The 21,398-nt window shown below is 40.4% G+C and overlaps 2 protein-coding genes across 2 annotated transcripts in view; both read right to left on the bottom strand.

Annotated features, from left to right (window-relative positions):
• Positions 1 to 8,409, bottom strand: part of hsf4 (heat shock transcription factor 4) — a gene marked incomplete at its 5' end in the record, with an annotated part of 35,791 nt that extends 27,382 nt beyond the window's left edge. The window contains one exon of the mRNA XM_079682853.1: positions 8,284 to 8,409. Coding sequence (XP_079538979.1) covers positions 8,284 to 8,409 — 126 coding nt within the window. The remainder of the gene's footprint in view (positions 1 to 8,283) is intronic.
• A 6,454-nt stretch (positions 8,410 to 14,863) lies between these two features.
• Positions 14,864 to 21,398, bottom strand: part of LOC307041927 (cytochrome P450 2D15-like) — a 30,191-nt gene continuing 23,656 nt past the window's right edge. The window contains exons 8-11 of the mRNA XM_079685535.1: positions 19,400 to 19,485; positions 19,207 to 19,308; positions 16,200 to 16,341; positions 14,864 to 15,884 (exon numbers count right to left, since the gene is read on the bottom strand). Coding sequence (XP_079541661.1) covers positions 15,691 to 15,884; positions 16,200 to 16,341; positions 19,207 to 19,308; positions 19,400 to 19,485 — 524 coding nt within the window. The 3' untranslated portion in view covers positions 14,864 to 15,690. The remainder of the gene's footprint in view (positions 15,885 to 16,199; positions 16,342 to 19,206; positions 19,309 to 19,399; positions 19,486 to 21,398) is intronic.

The raw sequence follows: 21,398 nt of genomic DNA, 5'->3' as shown, positions 1-21,398 counted from the left end.
TACTCCCCCTTTTATTAGTTTTATGGAGGAGATCGCCGGTCATCAGGACGCATGATGGGCGGTCTGGGACTAAAAATCAAAGGGGGGGGGGGGGGGGGTGCAGTTACTCTGCGAGTCACGGACATTAATTCATAGATCAAAGCAGACTGGTTTACAAACTCTCCTGTTTTGCCAATCCGGTGCTTAAACCAATAGCTCTACACCCCTGGCCGAAATGTCCATAAAATTAAGTCTGACTTCAAAATATAGTCTATCTCAAATAATGTATGATCTTTCATTTCCCCACGTAAACATAACAGTCTGCAATGAAATGGTTGTCTAATGTGTGTTCCACTTCCTCCTTGGTGCATCGGTAACTTTCTCAAAAAAAATAAAGTCAGGAAAACGGATTTGTTTCCCTTTAGGGGCTCCGTACATTTCTGTTTGAATTACAAAATGGACATCAGAAATTGGCTTAAAAGGTCTAAGGATTTATTAAAACGAAATAGCGATGAAAGAACTGCAGCCGATGGTGCTGCTGGCGACCCTGCACCTGCCGTTACAGCAGCACGCCTTAATGTCACAAGCTTGACCTCGGCAAACCCCGGGGCTGAGTTAGCGAGCCCAATCCTTGACTCATCAAGGCGGCCGCCACCAACGCTGTCCTCCGAGGAACAGCTCCTTGTGCCCCTACCATCACCACCTGCGTTGCCACACCCTGTACCACACCCGCCAGCCTCCTCCTCCGTGCCGGTGCCTCCACTACAGACGCTACCTTGCAGCACATCAACAGGTATGCTACTTTTGGGCCAGCAACCGCTCAAAGACCAACAGCCCCAGGTTATCTTGGGGTTAATAAACCCAACCAGGTGAAACTGGATCGTTATCCAGGGAGATTGTTTTCAGGAAAGAAGCGCACTTTTGCCACTGTATGGTACAACAACAGACCATGGCTTGAATATTCGTTAAAAGCAGACGCAGCCTTTTGTTTCCCCTGTAGACAGTTTAAAGTAAATACGTCTTCATCTGATGCGGCTTTTACTGTCAAAGGTTTTTGCGACTGGAGACACGCATTACAGACTGATAAAGGACTGCTAAGACATGCCGCATCAAAAGAACAGATACGCGAGGAAACAAATAAGGAAATTAGTACTTTGGTGCACATCAGCTGGCACGGAACCGTTATTACGTGTCAACTGTTGTTGATATTATAGCTTTTTTTTTTAGCTGTCAACCAACTCCCTCTCAGAGGTGACCACGATTCACTCCACAGCATGTCCGAGTCAGGCAGTGGGCTCTTCCTATCGCTGTTTGAGTATACGCTTCACAAAGATGCAGAGTTGGCCAAAATAATGTTCTAAGTTAGCATACCTGCCAAACTTGAGACCTCAGAAATCGGGAGCATTTCAAAATGCAAAATGGGGGGGGGGGGGGGGGGGCTAGTTTATCGCCGGAGCTGTTAGATTAACATTAACATGCTTATTGTAGTTCTAAGTGCAATGCCTTGCGGCCTGTAGCACCATCCTTGATGGAGCATATGTGTGGCCTGGTCCTGTATTAAATACAGGAAAGGAGTGAGCAGAGGGTGGAGTTGTCGATTCTTGTTCTGTTTTCTGCGATATATTTTACTCACCCTCAGTTGCGCGCGCTACTAAAGAGACGCGCCACCATGGAAACCAAACAATGGTGTAGCTGTATTAAAGTCCGAGCAGAAACAGTACCGAGTAAATCTGATTTTGTCAGAAATGCCGGAGAAATATGACCCCGGGAGGAAACCGGGAGAGGGCAATGAAATCGGGAGTCTCCCGCGAAAATCGGGAGGGTTGACAAGCTATGGCTCAGCTGAGCGAAAGGATGCACCTACAGTGCATAGAAAATAAACCATGACCAAGGCAGGCTAAACAGTTCATCGTTTCCGTCTCAACTGTTTCTCTCCGAGTGCAACGATGAGGAGGCTGCCATCCTTAACTAGTGTGCCTTGCTCGTGATTTAACAGTGTTTGTGTTGCCACGCAAACAATGTTTCTATATTGCCCTTTATTTGTGTATGTATTTGCGATAAGTGTGCGTCTTTACGCAATGCTGTTGGCCATGCTGTTTGATATATATTGTGCCGCAGACCCGCAGCACGTGACGGTTTTGTGTGCCCTCCCATGAAAATGATATGCCCTCCCTTTAGATTCGTCCTGGCGCCGGGTCTGATGCTCATATTCCTAAAAACCTGTCTGATGATGCTGAGCTAGTGAGTTAGTGAGTTTTACCGGTGTTCTTGTTCCAGTCTGTTACTGTCACTTTGTTTTTGACACTTTAAAATACTGCTATCCTACTAAAATGCTGTACAAATCAGATTTGTTATTTAATAAAGATTTTTTTTTCAAGTAAAACATTTTTGAAAAAAATGTCCTTTATTATTCAATATCGCGATAAATATCATACCGTGGACTTGTTATCGTGATATTATCGTACAGGGAGTTTTTAGTATCGTTACATCCCTATTGCTCAATGTCACTTGTTGATGCCATAAACACTCTCTTTCTGATGATCAGTTAATGATGTACTATGCCATCTTAAAAACTGCTCCAGAAACAAGTAAATCGTTAAAAGAAGCAGCGATCATGAGAACTTTAAGTAAGAGAAAATAATTCATGTTGTTTTGAAGATGGAATCTGCAACGAATCATATTGGCTGATAATGAGTTTCCAACAGCTACAGAAATTGAGAAGCGGTATGCTTACAAGAAAGCAAGTGTTCAGAAAGTGTCACTGTAATTAATAATATTATGTCACATGGTACAGCACCTCACTTCCTGGGAAAACCTAAGTGATGAGGAACTTATGACATTGTTTGCAAAAAAGTCAGACTGTAGTAAAATGAAGAATAATGTTAATCTAATTTGTCACGCCTGTTTTCCATTTTGCACCACGTTGTGCTTCATCAGAGAAATTGCAGAATTTATGACAAAAATGCCACATTATATTCCCATGAACAGGAATAAAAATTACTCTCTGCATTTCTTGATAATTAATCTCATAAATGACCTCTTTAAATCTAATGCAAACATGGAGCTGTTGGACTTTTGACCCAACCTGGAAGCGTTTTAGAGGCTTTAAGTCGGAGAACACTTTGTAGCTATTTAATATGCTCATGAACACTAAGGGGTAAATGGAAAAAAAGGATTGCTTTGTTTGCACAAATGAGACAGAAGGAGACAAGGTAAATCTCTAAGCGCCTCTAAAAGCATAAAAATGAACGCCTAGCTGTGCTGCAAGCAAATAGTGGCGTTCCATTGCTGCTTGCCAGTTTATAAATCAGGGAATTTGCATACATGTGGCATAACATTGGCCCATTTCTATGCAGATCAGTGCTATTATCCACACTAAAATGATTAGCATGTGCAGAGATTTGGTGATAACTGAGACTTTCTAGTGAACATGGCAGCAAGGATTGTAGCCATGCAAAAATTCAAACTGATTTATTTTGGAATGCAAAAACAGGGTGCACTGATTGGTGTGTCGTGAGACATAATGGATAAAGCTCCCCTACACGCTGAAAAAACTCAGACATTGACTTTAATTAAATGTATTATGTCACATAAGTGCATTAGTATAATGCATTAATGTGAAATCATAGTAGAATAATATGATGTTGAACCTATTATAATATATTTTTTAATTAAAACTTGATATTATTTCTTTTTTTTGTGTACACAGGGGAAACAAAGACACAGTAACAATAGAAAATAAAGTTATCAAGTAACGAACACATTACTTTCTCCTCTCCCTCTGCAGAAAAAATACTTGATACGAAGCAGGGAGCAGCTGTAACTGATGCAGTCAATTTTGGGTGAAAACTCCCCTGAGTGTGCAAATCGACCTACAAATCAAACTAATGATTCACTGGTACAAAAAGAAAATGAAAATAAGTATTTTTGCAGGTTTTTTAGGGTTGCACCGATTGAAAAAATGTCAGCCAATGCCGTTGCCGATGTCTCACCGATGTAATGGCTCATCCCTATTGTTTTTTTAAATTGCCACAACAATAATGTTGCTTCTATTTGTCGGTGACAGCTTCACATGTTACTCAGGCTACTCTATTTGAAAATATGCAATCTAAATAACAAAAGGACCTTTATAAGGAGGTGATACACTTTCCCAGAGTACATTTATCAGAAGCAAAATTCAGCTCAGTCAGCCAGTCCTTCTCTCTTTTAATACTTTTAATATGAGTGATGAGTCATGCTCTCTCACCCAACATTGCAGTCTAACTAAACAACTGCAGTAGCTCTTTTACTCTGAAAAGATAGTTGTGGAGTTAGCAAAACCCATGTGCATAACAAATGAGTAATGATTAAAGTTTTGACAATCCTAACAAGACCTACTGTTGCTTTGTTTGTTGTAATGCTCACTTGCTCACTAATAGTCTGACAATGCAACAGCTGATGCCATACACTCTTAACTACAGATGTCACAGGACTAAAGAGCTTCTGTCAGTGTGTTTGTCTCTGCACAAAAAGAACAGAGAAGCTGTCCTCTTCCTGTTTAGCACAGAAGCCTGCGTGACACACATCAACCCTGCACATGCAGCTATTTCCCTTGGATAAACAGTGATAAACGCATAATGACCTGCGAATGGTCTGTTTACATCTAGAAAATGCTATAAAAATGTACCTAAACACTTACATGAAGTAGGTACTTCATTGTAAGAGCTTAGATACATTTTCGTTACTTGCTCACAAAATTAAACATGTAGGTGCTCATCCTAGGTCAAAGGTCAAATGCGTTGTAAGAGTGGTAATCACAATATACTTATAAATGTTAGATAACACTCGACACACCATTTTTATATGACAAAATAAACAGATTCATCAAATAAATGCAGGCTTACATACAAAAAGTGATTTGGATGCTGGCTGTAAAGGTTCACTAATATATTGTAAGCCAACCAATAATATTATTGGTATATTATATATTATTGGTAAAAAATAGTGGGACTATTATCACATTCTTTGAAGTGTGATTTTTCCTGTAAGCTTCTCAAATGGTTTTATTTAAATCAAAGGTAAAGACCTGGAGAGGTAAAATGATCAAATATTAAATATATTTATATTTCTTATCCCAGATTTATCTTTGGACCATTTGAGAGGGTTCCTACCACTAGCCTATTAAGACCATAACTCACCAGGAGTTTAGGGCATTAAGACTTAAAACAACCTTCTTTAAAGGAAGGCTCCAGTCATTAGATAGTTAATAAAAACTTCAGTATTTAGTGAAACATTATGTTTAAACCATACCCTGAAGAAATCAGCGATATTCCCCGGTAAATAATGATTTTATAGCTCTTTTTTATCAAAACCTGTATATTAAGTCAGGCAGCAGCCATTTTGACCATTTTCAGTAGTCACATGATCCGAAAAACTAGGTCGTGACGTCATCTATGCGTTCACTTTGTAAACACGACAGCTCATTCGACGAAAACATGGCGGAGTATTTGAGTTCGGATATTAATGGACATATCAACTAAAGACATTTTATTTGGTTAGGAAGTTCTGGATTAAAGATTGAATTGACTTTATCAAAAGTTTTATAATGACGTTTACATTCTAGGAGGAAATTATTTTCATCCTCAATCTCATGGCAATGTTTGCACAACCTGTCATTTATAGGAGTATTTGTGTATCGACCATATTCAATAAGAAGTTTATGGTTGTTAATTCTAAAGCGTGTCAAATGGATTCTGTCTACAATTGCATGGAAAGGACATGAAGGAAAATTACAGATAATTTTCAAAACCAAAAGTTTACTAAGTATAGCCATGATAAAAGAAATCAAAAAGCATATCTACAGAATGCACTCATTATAGAACAATGTAAGCTAGGAGTCCTAACCCAGGGCTGCCAACATTTGAGTTCAGCTTGGAGTGAGATTTTTTTTTGGTGAACCGAAAAAAGAAACGTTCATGTGTTCATTTTTTAAATATTGAAGTTAAATGCATCAACCTGGTGCACTTTGAGAGCAAAATGAATTTATGGGAAACAGATTTTCTTTTTCTTTATGGATATTTTACAAATCACTCACCTTTTAAACTGTATTCTTGTTTCACTGTCATATAGTATTTCATAACTGTTTTTCATTTATTCTCATAAATGGTGACCAAAACGTATGAGACCCACTGAGATAACTAGACTAAAGTATCTAAACAGAGTCCCTTACCTCACTGAGCTGTAGTTATCTGTCAGTCTGACAGGACAGAGCTCTCCCTCTCATTGTTTTAGAAACAGCTTTTAATATCCGTTAAGCCAACCAAATGCTAACAACAACAATGCAAATAGTGAGTTTGGTAGAAATATACTGTATAATAGTAAAGTTATTTAAGATGATGCCATATTTATTGAAGATTTTACATTATAAATATTCCCCACAATTATTCCATAGCATATTCTTCCAAACTCTCTGCTGTAGTGTGACCAACAGGAGACTATTGATGTGTGTGGTGAGTTTGGTAGTAATAAGCTGTATAATAGTGATTGAATATTATTGTATTCTCTTTTTTCGGATTTGCACTTTGCAGACGGTCCCTGAGCACTCGTTTCTTCTCCGGCTGCGGATAGAGACCAATGTAATGTGCCCAGCTCGGAGGACGGCGCGTATTGGCTTTTTCTTTTATCAAAATGTGATTGTAGTTCGTTGTCAACCTTACCACGGTACTTAGGAGACGTCATTTGTGTCTGAATAACGTTTTCATGAGTTATTGATCCGTGAAATCAGAATCTTCCAATATCGTTCCAACTTTACTGAACTAAGCCAGAAGACCGTCTCATTTCGTAGACCGCTCGGTTTGCTGTTCCTTCACTTTATTTGTATATTTATATAAATTTGTTTTGGACGAAAACTTAGCGTGAGGAAAGTCAAGTGTGGCGTGAGTGCGTGAGATATGGGTTAATTGCGTGACTCTCAAGCTCAATGCGTGAGTGTTGGCAGCCCTGCCTAACATAATAATGGTACAATGTAGTTGAATAAATTCCATAGTAGTTAATCAATCAAATAAAGAAAGCATTCCGGAGCATTCACGGAGCGAACGTGCACACGGAGCATTCCGTGGAGTGTTCCTATCCGAATTGTGGCAATGTTTCGCGATACAATGAGGCATATTTCAATAGAATTGTGAGAGTAACTAGAGTAAACAACATGAACAAAGCACATACGTCAATTTGTCCTCGACACCAAACGCATAGTTCACGTCGATTAAGGTAAAATAAGTCATGTGACTCGTCAAAATAAGTCATGTGACTCGTCAAAATGGCGCCGCCCACAGGGTTGATGTTATTTCGGTAATTAATCAGCTTAAAATCACTGATAACGTCATCGGATTAAAAAAAAAAAAAAAAAGACTGGCAGAGACTGGTCTGTTTTATCGGATGATAATTATTTAAAAATGTGTGTCATGAGGATTCCCTCCCTTTAAAAGCCTAGGCCAGCTAAACATCAGGATTATCAACTTTTTTATATTAATGTAATTGATATTAAGTTTATTGTATTATATTGTTTATATAACTATTTGATAGAGGGTTTTTTCATCTCTGGCTATTTCGCTTGTGGGGTTAGCTTAACAACATGAGCAGGAGGGTAATTTTTGCTCGCTAGGCTAAATGATAGCAAATGCAGATAGCAAGCTAAACATGTGCAATCCAGTCTCATGACTTCATTTTGGTGCCTAAAATGTATTTCTGACTTGTGTGTGCTTTTGCGTTTCGTTTGATTAACATTTTAAAAAGGCTGTTCCTTATCACAGAACAGCAGGAATATGATGAACAGTGGCTATGGGATTTCAAGAAAATACTTGAAAGTGTGTAGCCTAGAAAGTTATTTTGAAGAATGGACAGAAATAATAGTAATTGAAATTGAATAATAGTAATTGAAAGTGCTTGAATTTATATATTTTGTGCACAGATTGATATTGTTTTACTTAGTTCTTCAACTGCTAAATAAGCCTCTTTCTCTATCGTTCAACTTACAGTACACAATATTTTGCTTTGCTGTGCCATGAGGCAGTGTGCCATCACTGCAACACACCATGAAAGAGTGTTCAAACATCTTGAATATAAGAGAATTAGGCCTGAAAAGCCCTTAAAAAGTCTTTGAGTTTGCTGTTTAAGAACTCTAGCACGAGTGTATCTACTAAGGAAGATAATACAACAAAGTGCATCTACATTTTTACTTTGGCTTTCTCGTATGCTTTTTTTTAAGTTAAATGAAATTCTTCACAGTTTATACAGCATATTTTACATTTGCCCTGAGGACTGACTCACAGCGCTCCAGCAGATGAGGTGGTTGGTATCTGGATCCTCCACCAGTGTCCACAGCTTGGTGAGAAATGCGGGAACATTGCTGGCGTAGCTTCCATCAACACCCATGGCACCCGGAGACTCCTGCATAGTGACACCTGTCCACTGCCAAGATGGCTCAAAACAGGAAACCAAATGTGTATGTGTGTATCAAATATGTGTGAGAATGTATTTGCAGACTCAGAGATTAGTCCATGATTGAGAAACTCCACCTCTGACGATCCTTTATTGATAATCCCAAGTTTGTCTCAGTCTCTTGGATTCCATCTCAGTCCGTCAATCTGTTACCTTCCGTACTTTGCCGATTCAACTTGGTCTCTTAGTTTTTTTTTACTCTTGTCTTTTGTTTCTTTTAAATATAGTCTAATTTAATCTACCTTTGTTGCTCTTATGGTTTCCTTTTCTCATTTGCGATTCCTCTCTCTGTGCTCCCTGCCACATCAGTTACACAACTGAATGTCATCACAGAAGGTCCATGTCAGCACACACGCACACACACACACACACACACACACACACACACACACACACACACACACACACACACACACACACACACACACACACACACACACACACACACACACACACACACACACACACACACACACACACACACACACACACACACACACACACACACACAATACCCCCGGCCTCCCACTGACAATCAAGAGACCGCCCAGTAAAACAATCCACACAAAAGCTTCAATAACACACCCCTGTTCCCCCATCAAACGGCTTTTATAAAAAACGGAATAGTGCAGTGTTCCGTGTACCTGTATGCCAGGTAGAAGGGTCCCTTCTCCTATGGAGGATTATCAAAAATGTCTTGGCAAATGTTATTAGGTAGGCACACTGTCCTGTTTTGTGCTTTAACACCACGTCAACTCTACTGGCCTACTTCTAAACTTTGTGATTGAATCACAAACACAGAGGTTTTAATTTTCACAATGTAAGTGTGTGTTACATTGCTGGGAGCAAGAAAAGTTAATCCATGAGTATTTGTTGAATTACTCCAACATTAATCAATGAATAATTGCTTTGAGGGGAAAGGGGAAACAAATCTGGTATCAGTGGCCATCACATTCATTTAATAAGTCAGCAATAAAGAATTGGATGGTCGCACATTCTGCCAGCGAACCCATTGCGCATCACCGGAGTCTTCCACCAGCTTCTAGCTTGACAGCCGTGAATACTAAAAATAGCTGTGTTTGTTGTGTATGTTATAATGCACATTTTTGGGGAGGTATCCTTAACCCTTATGTTGTGTTCGGGTCTCCCGTGACCCGTTTCAAGTTAAAATGATATAATAACTATGCTCCAGGTTTTTTTTATCGGAACAAGGCTTCATGATATCTTCCACAACAGCTATATGAACACTACAAAGAAGATTTTGACAATTTTTGCCAAGTCTGAAGGTCTCTAAAAGAAAAAGTGTATAATTTGGTGTTTGGGTCTGGGAGACCCAGCAGAATTGTTTTGGGTGACTCAAGGTCAAATTTGGCCCAATTAAGATTCATCTTTGACTTTAGACACGCTTCTTTAGACAAGTTTCTGCCAGTGTGAATATATTGTCCCTTAACTGTTATCATTGATGTGGCAACATGTGAACGTCATTCTAATCTTTGGCAGATTATAACCTGATTTTAATTACTTTATATAAAAAATTGCATCATAGAATATATCATCACAGACTTGTATGTAGCAAGTTAATTAGCTAAGCAGGGGCGGGTCTAGACATTTTTGGGTTGGGTAGCCAATCTGGGGCACAGATTCAGAGCAGGGTGGCACATTTAAATCACTTTTAAAAAGTACAAATGTCAAAATGAAAGCCCTACTCTCTAGAAAATATATTATGAACAGCACAATTGCGAAAGAAGCAACTTCACATACACAGTTTTAAAGATCCAAACAGTGGCGTTGCTTGGAGTAACATCTGGGCCCAGCCAGAGAATTGTACATTACAAAATATATACTTTATATATCAATAGAGTATAAAGGATATGAAACGTAAATACTGAATAAAAACTTAATTAAAACTCTCTATAAATCTACTACCCAAACAGAAACATATGGGCATGCTGTAGGTTACTATATAAAAAGTGTGCAAATCAGTTTAGTATCCTAGCCATGTGAACAGGGGGGTGGGACTCACATCCTCTAGGGGGGTCCGGGGGCATGTTCACACAGGACAATGTTATTGAAAGTGGACCTATTACTCAATATTTGAAAAATATATTGTAGGGCCATACCTATACAAAACATGTCTGTGAAGTTATTTGCTTAAAATACCAAACAGATCACCCATTGTAGCCATGCCTCATACTTCTCATACCAACCTGATCTCACCAGAATGCGTGTCAAGCCGTTAGTGGCCGACTCCGCCTACTAAGGGCTTCTATTAACTGTAATACTATGTTGCATACCTGTAGTTACTGTGAATGTATGCAAAAATGTATGGCATATGGTATGAATTTAACTTCGGTTAGACAGCCATATGCCATGCATTTTTGCATACATTCACAGTAAATATTTATTCAGTATGATAGCTGTCTAACGGAAGTTAAATACATTTCTCACTTATTCTGACAATGTACCTAACCCCAAATAAAAGAACCCAATAAAAAGAGTTGTTAAATAATAGTGAAGTCACGTTGTGATAACAATAACTCATCTCTCTCAAGTTTTATTTTTCAGCTTTGCCAAAAGCCACTCTGTCAATTGTCCTTCCTGGGTTACCGTCCGGAGTTCTCCAATATGGCGGACCATTTCGCACATGCGCAGTACATATAGGGCAGGGGTACGGATCGGGTAGTGACAGTCACTACGCGATCTGTAGCTCTGGGCCATACAGCCCATGTAGTATAATATTTTACTAATGATGAATTACAGCAAACATGTGCAATATATCCATTATTACAGCCCCGAGGGATGGCAGTAAGACCATATGGGTCCGTTCTTATTGTGCATCCATGGGTAAAGATAAACCTATGTAGTGCTGAGCACGTAACATGAACGTGCCGGGCGGCGCGGCCCCGTGGGTATGATCGTTCATAATGCAGAGGGAAATAACTCTCAGAATAACGTTATTAGCACATTTGTACAACTTGAGGAACGAATGTTTTTAATAAGGGCTATACAAGTGTACATACTAGGTAGTTTATTTAGTTTAAAAAAAATTATCCAACGATTTACAGACCACTCTTTCCCCATGTAAGTCAATGGAAAAAAGTGTTTCCGGGCCTGGCAACCAAACAGAAGTGTAGTACCGCCGTTTGGCCACCACGAATATTTTCATCTGAGTCCGGCGCACTTCCTGGGGGCTTGGAGGATATGCGAGCAGACTACGCGGAAGTGTTTTCACTACTCGCGTATAAAAGCCCCGCCCCCACCTTAACAGCTGGTCGATTTCAACAGTGTTCCTCTGTGGAGATGGGAGAACCTTCCAGAAGGACAACCATCTGTGCAGCACTCCATCAATCAGGCCTAAGGAGTGGCCAGAAGGAAGCCACTCCTCAGTAATAAGGCACGTGAAAACCCCCATGGAGCAGTACTCTCAGACCACGAGAAAATTGTCTGGTCCGATGAAACCAAATTTGGCCTGAATGCCAAGCATCATGTCTGGAGGAAACTAGGCACCGCTCATCACCTGGCCAATAGCATCCCTACAGTGAAGCAATGTGGTGGCAGCATCATGCTGTGGGGATTTTTTTCAGAAGCAGGAACTGGGAGACTAGTCAGGATCAAGGGAAAGATGAATGTACAGTGTACAATGTACAGAGAGATCCTTAATGAAAACCTGCTCCAGAGTGCACTGGACCTCAGACTGGGGAGAAGGTTCACCCTTCAACATGACAACGACCCTAAGCACACAGCCAAGATAACAAAGGAGTGGCTTCGGGACAAGTCTGAATGTCCTTGAGTGCATCAGCCAGAGCCCAGACTTGAACCGGATTGAACGTCTCTGGAGAGATCTGAAAATGGCTGTGCACTGACACTCACCATCCAACCTGATGGAGCCTGAAACGATCTGCAAAGAAGAATTGGAGAAACTGCCCAAAGATAGGTCTGCCAAGCTTGTAATAATAATAATAATAGATTTAATTTGTTAGCGCTTTTACAGGTGCTCAAAGACGCTTTACAGATAATAGTGAAGAAAAAAGAAAAGAGAAGAAAGGAACAACAAATAAATATATAGTTAAAGTTAAAGTCAAATAATACAAAAACAATCACACATGAAAAGCCAGATTCAAGAGGTGAGTTTTTGTGAGTTTTTTGAAGGTGGTGAGGTCGGTGCAGTCTCTGATGGGTTGTGGGAGTGAGTTCCAGAGGGAGGGGGCAGCGACGGAGAAGGCTCTGTCCCCCCAGGTCCGGTGATTGGTGCGGGTGGGGATGGATAGGAAGTTGGCTTCTGATGAGCGGAGGCAGCGGGAAGGGGTGTGGTGATGCAGCAGGTCTGTGAAGTAGGGGGGGGGGGGCTGGTTGTTGAGGGCTTTGTAAGTAATGAGGAGGACTTTGAAGTGGATTCTTTGACGGACGGGGAGCCAGTGGAGGTTCTGGAGGATGGGAGTGATGTGGTCTCGGGAGCGGGTGTGGGTGAGGAGGCGGGCAGCAGAGTTCTGGATATGTTGGAGTTTATTGAGGAGGTTGGATGGTATGCTATAGAGCAGCAGTCGGGAACCTATGGCTCACGAGCCATATATGGCTCTTCCGGTGATGGCATATGGCTCCCAGACAATTTTGAGTTTTAAAAAATAAAAAAATAAAAAATAAAAAATCAGAATGTATTTTGGGCCTAAACCGTTCAAAGCTTTATAAACCAGCAGTAGTATTTTGAAATCTATTCTTTGACACACAGGAAGCCAGTGTAAAGACTTCAGAACAGGAGTGATGTGATCCACGTTCTTAGTGTTAGTGAGGACTCGAGCAGCAGCGTTCTGAATTAGCTGCAGCTTTCTAATAGATTTTTTAGTGAGACCTGTGAAGACACCATTACAGTAGTCCAATCTACTGAAGATAAAAGCATGGACAAGTTTTTCCAAATCCTGCTGTGACATTAGTCTTTTAATCCTAGATATATTCTTTAGGTGATAGTAGGCTGATTTAGTAACTGTTTTAGTGTGACTGTTGAAACTCAGGTCAGAGTCCATGACCTAGATTTCTGGCTTTATCTGTTGTTTTTAACATTGCAGACTGAAGCTCAGCGCTAACTTTTATACCCTCTGCCTTGGCTCCAAAAACCATTACCTCCGTTTTATCTTTGTTTAATTGGAGAAAGTGCTGACACATCAGTCATTGAGGGTGCATTCACACCTAATAGTCCGCTTCTCTGGTGCGCACCAGACCACAGTTTGTTACATTGTTTCATTTTTCAGAAGGTTCGGTTTGCGTTCACACGGCAAAACTCAAATGGACTATAAACTTTAAACACAAGTCATGTGCACGGAAATGCTGTTCAACCATTGGTCAGACATTAAGGGGGTAAAAACGCAAATGCCGGCAATTTCTACCAGAGCCTCCGCCATGGAGCATCGGCACTTTCGGCAGGTTATTCTCATGCTGCTGTTAATCTGGAGATCAACAAACTCTAGCGGCCCACGCATATGATTATATAATCAGAGATTGTAATGTACATTTGTGTGTCATCCGCATAGCTATGGTAACTTATTTTGTTGTTTTTCATTATCTGAGCCAGTGGTAGCATGTAGATGTTAAAGAGAAGAGGCCCAAAGATGGAGCCTTGAGGTACCCCACATGTCATATTTGTCAACTCTGATGTGTATTTACTAGGGCTGTCAAGTTAATGCGTTAATAACGCGTTAATAACGCGTTAATAACGCGTTAATAACGCGTTAATAACGCAAAAACAAATTAACGCCACTAATTATTTTAACGCGATTAACGCATGTGTATTTTTTTTCCTCGGCCGCCCCGTAGTTTCAGAGCACATCGAGTTTAAAATACCATCAAGCTGATGCTGACAGCCCCGCTCCTGCCGTCCGCTTGCGGCAGACCACACTTCCATGCTCACCGGCATGCACCGACTGGCCATCGGGAGGACCGGGTGGGTGTGTGTATGTGTGGCGCGAACGAACGAGCGAGAGAGAGAGAACGGGCACACCTTACGTGTATTGTTGTTGTTAGCATCTGGTGCTAGCTAGCTGCGCTAACGGATATAAGGAGCTTTTTCAATGAAAACAGAGGAGCGACATTTCGCCGACAACTTGACTTTATGCAGGTAGCCAGACAGTGGGACATTGTACGAAAAGTCAGCACACTCAGCACGGATAGTGCGCGCAACATGATTTCAGCGTCCAGGCAGCTCCCGTTCGAGCGTATGCCTTGAGTTGCACATAGCTCCAACGATCCATCACAGTGTCTCTCCACACACACACGCACACACAAACACACACACACACACACACACACACACACACACACACACACACACACACACACACACACACACACACACACACACACACACACACACACACACACACACACACACACACACACACACACACACACACACACACACTTTTATTGTATTATTTTATTGTATGAGAGAGGTTCCAGGTTGAATTGAGGCGGATATTTTTAATGTTCAGAGGTTGTTATGTTTAATATTCATGTGAATATTTGTCATTGATCAAATGATAATAAACAAACATTTGCATAAAGCATATTTGTCCACTTATATGTTGATAAGAGTATTAAAAACTTGAAAAATATCCCTCTAAGGAACATTTAGAACAGATAAAAAATGTGCGATTAATTTGCGATTAATCGCGACTAACTATGGACAATCATGCGATTAATCGCGATTAAATATTTTAATCGACTGACAGCCCTAGTATTTACCTATAGAAACAAAGTTTTGTCTGTCCTTTAAGTAGGATTCAAACCAATTTAGTTTTGTCTGTCCTTTAAGTAGGATTCAAACCAATTTAGAACTGTTTCCAAAAGTCCCACCCGGTTTTCTAGTCGGTCCAGTAATATGTTGTGGTCAACAGATAAGATATAATACTACTGTATGATGTGCCATCTGTGAACAAAACAGTGAGTACAATCAACTTTGCTTTAGCTATTTGATCTTCACAAAAGTGTATATTTTTTTGGGCTGGAAACTAGGTAGATGAGAGCAGTGAGACTTAATTACAGGTTTTGTGTACTGTGTGAAAAAAGTAAGTAGAAAGACACGATAAAGTTCTGTAGAGCTGAAGGGAACTGCAGACATGGTCAAATCCCCCTGAGGGTTTGTCACTACAAGTAAACCCCTTAAACATCATGATTAATTGATTGATTAGTGCAGCAATAATCAAAACACTTTTTTTACGATCCAGTGTTGAATTGTGTAGGATGTAATTAGGATAGCCTCCGACGTCTGACCAGCACCTTCATTGAATAGGGTTTAGGGGTCTGGGTCGAACCAAAAACAGGCGTGTAGTCTGGCTCTCCTGCATCTTCTGGCCAGATGAACTTGAACCTCCTCAGAAGCGTTACCACAATGAGGAAGAGCTCCATACGAGCCAGAACCTCTCCGAGACACATACGATGACCTGCAGGTAAAAACGCATATTCTTCATTACATTACATTGCATTTAGCTGACGCTTTTATCCAAAGCGACTTAAAATAAGTGCATTCGACCAAGAAGATACAAACTTGAAGAAAACAGAATCATATAAGTACATCAGGTTTCATAGAGCCAAAACATTTCAAGTGCTACTCAACTGGCTTTAGATAAACCAGTCCTTTATTAGTATATAAAGCCAGTCCTTTATTAGTATGTAAGCATCCATAACCTAATGACATTTCTTCAATCAAACCTCCAATAAATCTTTCAACCTATGAATGTGCTTAACGTTTGAATCACCTGTAGAGAATGGCACAAAGGCTTCTGGTTTAACAAACTCTCCCCGGTCATTGAGGAAGTTTTCAGGGTTGAACTCATGGGGAGATTTCCACTGTCCCTCCTCTTTCAGCACTGAGGACAGGTTAGGAATGATAATGGTTCCCTGAAAATCAAACAAGGAAAAATTGAAAAAGAGCTGGATGTGTAGTACCAGTCAAAAGTTTGGACACACCTTCTCATTCAATGTTTTTTGTTTATTTTAATTGTTTTCTTAAAAAATCCAGAATATTATTTATATTTTTTAGATTCTTCAAAGTATGCCCCTTTTGCCTTGATGACAGCTTTGCACACTCTTGGCTTCTCTCAGTCAGCTTCATGATGTCGTCACCTGGAATGGTTTAAAATGAACATGTGTGCCTTGTCAAGAGTCAATTTGTGGAATTAGTTGCCTTCTGAATGTGTTTGAGACCATCAGTTGTGTTGTGCAGAGGTAAGTGCACAATGGATAATCCTATTTGACTATTGTTGAAATCCATATTATGTCAAGAACGACTCAACTCAGTAAAGAGAAACGACAATCCATCATCACTTTAAGAAATGAAGGTCAGTTAATACGGAAAATGGAAAGAACTTTGAATGTATCCTCAAGTGCAGTCGCAAAAACCATCAAACGCTATGATGAGGCCCCCCCTCCGGGAAAGGAAGACCAAGAGTTCTGCTGGAGAGGATAAATACATCAGATTTATCAGCCTCAGAAACTGCAAATTAAAGAACCTCAGATTAGAGCCCACATAACTGATCACAGAGCTGAAGTAGCAGACAATCTCAGCATCCGCTGTTCAGAGGAGACTGCGTGAATCAGGCGTTCATGGTCCAATTGCTGCAAAGAAGCCACACATTTGAGCCTGTGGACTACACAAAGTGAAGTAAGTTTCGATGATATTATGGGGTAATATATAAATATATGTTCAAATTGCAAATATCACATACAAATGTATTCATCTAGTACAGTGTTTCTCAAACTTTTTCATACCAAGGACCACTTAAAGGTGGGGTAGGTAATTTTGGAGAAACCAGCTCGAGTGCGCTAGAATTTTAAAATACAAAGCCGGAAAAAATCTGCCACTTAGAGCCCCTCCTCCAACACACACGAACGCGCACAGATGGAAGTCTGACAGGCAGGTAGGCCATCCAGTTACTTTAGCCGGGCCGGCTAAAATGATTGGTCGTGCTTTTTACAGTACTACGGCTTCCACAGATGAAATTTTTGTATGGATTTTTTGTCAAAGCACTTCAGATATTCATTGCTATCGGGATGTTAAGAGCATTCCATGGAATATAACAAAAAGTGTATCTCGAGCTGGTTTCTCAAACTTACCTATCCCACCTTTAACCAATAAAAAAAAAACACTCGCGGACCATCTAACTCCCCAAATATCCCAAAACACATCGTTTTTCTAGAACAGATTACAAATCGCCTGAAAATGATGGCAACATGTGTGACAAACGTGTTGCGCTGGGCTATATCATGCAATCGAAATTGAAACTTAAGCTCGCTCGCGGGAAACTTACATTTATTTATTTATTTCAAATATGGAATATTTCCAAAATTCCCCAGCTTAACTTTCCATGGAAATGTACCGGAAATGTACCGAAAATGTTCCGCCCCTTTGCAACCCTACGCATTTCCACTACAGCGCGGAGTGCGGTTTAAGCGTGCCGTGCCGAGCAAGGCCCGATTTTGGTTGTTTTTCCACTTGGCGTATTACCGGCTAGCGGGTACTATTTCACAGTTTTTCTGGCCCCATAAAATCGAGGTTCTTAGCGGGCCAACAACCAGGCTGAGTCGGGCTGAGTATGCTACAGAGAGAATCGCTGGCTACAACTACAACAAAATGAACATATTTGATTGTGAATTAATTGTAATACACGTTTCAAAATGATGCCGAAGTAACAACATACTGATACCGGTTAGTAAAAACCATGAATTAATGCTTTGACAAGTCTGCAGACAGACGGCAAAAAAACCTTTTAAAATGCGTGTTTTGTAAATGGAGATCGGCTAAGCTAACGCAGTATATGCTCCGACCGTCCACACTCACAACAACGGCCTATACAGACATAAATAAACCAGCGACTGTATTTGCCATGACACAGACAGTCTGTGGTTTGTACTTGTTTAACTTTTGTCTCGTTTCTGAACAGATATGAGGAGCTGTGAGCTTGAGTGCTAACACCTAACGGCTTAAGTTTATGGTTAAGTTTTAGCACCCCCCGAAGAGGCACAAGCTCTTACGTTGATATTGGAGATTTCAATAAATAAAAAATAAAAATACTTGGACAAGACGGTTGGAAAACCATTCCAGGTGACTATCTCATGTAGCTGACTGAGAGAAGCCAAGAGTGTGCAAAACTTTCATCAAGGCAAAAAGGGGCAACTCTGAAAAATCTAAAATCTAAATCATATTCTGGATTGTTTAACACTTTTTTGTTTACTAGATAATTCAATATGTGTTATTTTTTGTAGTTTTGATGTCTTCAGTATTAATCTACAATGTAGACAATAATTAAAATAAATAAAAACCAGCGAATGAGAAGGTGTGTCCAAACTTTTGACTGGTGCTGTACATAGCTATGGCTGTCACTGCTCTTGATCCTCTTTCCAAGGTTTGTATATTGAAATCTAAATCTAACCCCCCCCCCCCTCCCAATTTCATCAGGTTTCACCATACCTTTTCACAGTCCTCTTCACAGTTGCTCAGATGAGCTAAAAAACGTGTATTTAACTATCACCAATTATTAATATTTCTGGAGGCAATATAATGCTCTTGTATCGACATAATTAGGATATGTTATTTATTAACATGTCTATTTTTTGGATTTCTTGGAGATAATTGGAGCTAATTGGAAATTCAAATCATCAGCTATTCCCTGTATTGCAAATCGTACCTTTTCGTGTTCAGAGGGAAACTGCTATAATTTCAAGGCTTTTTACATTTTTATGACACACATAATATATTCCTCTTACCTTGGGTATGGAGTATCCCATTAGCTGTGTGTCTTTACTGGTGCAATGGAAAACAGAGAGAGGAACAGTGTCGGCCACCCGCTGGATCTCATGGATGACAGCCTGTATAACAGAGACACAGCTGTAACGTTGTTCAAACCCAGATATATTACTACGTTTTTACAATTCAAAGACGCTTAAAATGTTCTTATACCTGCACATAGGGCATCTGATGCCTGTCTTCAAAACAGGCTTCATTTTTCCCATCCAGAACATTGTCTATTTCCTGCTGACAGCGTTCTGGTGAAAACAAAGAAAATACATTATGATGAAGAGAGACAAAGAGTTAGTTAACAGAAAGAGAGCACATTGCAATATGTTTTACCCCCTGTAATTAATGGCAGCCTAACTGTTGCTTCACAAATATTTGAAGACAAATGAAGTGAAGATGTGTTGTCTGTCCATGAGACTAAAGTAACGTATGGATTGACGGGACTTGTCATGTTGTCGTCTTCTTTTGACTTGATAGATAGTCAGAATAGGAGGATGAAACGCTCTTTAATGGTCACACATGCAGAGCACACAGCACACACAGTGACATTTGGCCTCTGCATTTAACCCAGTACTAGGAGCTAGGATAATGTTGTTATAGGAAAATATAGCCCTATAAGTCGCATGTACAAGCAGAGTATATGTTTGTGTAGTGGCCATAGTTAATATGACAAGATCAAAGGCAAAGGTCTGTATTATATAGGCTGAACGAGTCTGTTTATAGAGGAAGTCATTGTGGATTTGTGGGTCAAACAAAAAGAGACCTACATTTTTAGGAGAACAAAATTCATTCGTCAACAACATTTTAATATATTATAAATCACTAAAGGTAATGATGTTACTATGTAAGGCCCCGGCCCCACGAGGACTCATACGGCTAAACGCATAGGATTAACGCAAACGCAAAAAAGCTTCCGTCCACACGCAATATTCACCGGATAGTGTCTGGTCTGTCCACTAGGGGTGGGCGGATCGATCCCAAAATATCGATCGTTTTTCCCGTCTCCTCTACTCCTCAATTTCTTCGAAAAACTATGTGCAGACGAACACAAGTATATGCTCTTTTCTTCTCTCTCCACTGCTGTCTCCTCGAGGCTCGCGCACGCACTCTCTGCCTGAATGCCGATTATCAAGCTGACTGACAGCAGCCGGCAGGGCAGGACAGGACAGCAGCAGCCAGCGACTCGTGAGTGCAACACACAAACGCGCATGATGGCTGAGAGAAAGAGCAGCGTTGTGTGGAGCAATTTCACGACTGGCAATTACAACTTAGCGAACTGTGATGTGTGCAAGAAGACAGTTCGCTACTCTGGCCACTTTGTATTGTTATTTTTCATGTTTGCACTTTAAATTTGCAAAAGTAAAACGTTTATTTGTCTATAAAAACTGTCCTGTCTGTATTCATGAAAATGAATTCTGATTTAGTCTATATGAAAGTACATAAGACGCTTTTCATTAAAAAAAATCGGTATCGGTATCGGCGATACTGGCCGTGAAATACTTGGTATCGGATCGAATCCAGATTTGGTGGTATCGCCCACTCCTACTGTCCACACGAGACAGCTCCGTTTAGCTCCAACCGCTGGAGAAGCTGCAGTACATATGCAGGAGCCTGTACGTGGCGCTGTAACTTCCTCCACAAAAGCAGCGAAGAAACATGGTTGTCATGGTTGCCCTTCTGTTTCTCCGCGGTGGGAGCCGAGGGAACGGTTAGGCCAGAAAGGATCCGTCCAGCTGGATCCGTCTAGTGTAAAACTCTTGCGAGAGTTTGCAATAATGCTGAATGTTTACGTTTGGCAGGCAGCCTTTCAGTTACAATCGTTAACATCAGTGGGCCACAGCAAATGATGATGAGAAGCTAAACTATCTATTAATTATGTCAATTACAGGGAGTGTGATTGTTGAAATAGGGTGTTAGCGGTCTTGCTGTTCAAAGAAGAACAACACTGTAGTGTAGATCACCAACACTATGGTTTATTTTTTATTCACAGCTAAGTCAACGTTGTCGCAGTAAAAGTCCCAAGATAGCTCCTGGTGCAATAAAATGTTCCCTTTCAGTGTTTCACTATTATCCTGCTGCATTAATGTGTATGTTGCATCGTGTTACTGCTGTAGATGTGTTTCCGAGCCGCTCCGATTACAACGAGAGTTACAACGAGAAC

The sequence above is a fragment of the Notothenia rossii genome (assembly GCF_949606895.1).
Source record: "Notothenia rossii genome assembly, chromosome: 5".
NCBI classification, from domain to species: domain Eukaryota; kingdom Metazoa; phylum Chordata; class Actinopteri; order Perciformes; family Nototheniidae; genus Notothenia; species Notothenia rossii.
This window is presented reverse-complemented; position numbering and strand designations above follow the sequence as displayed.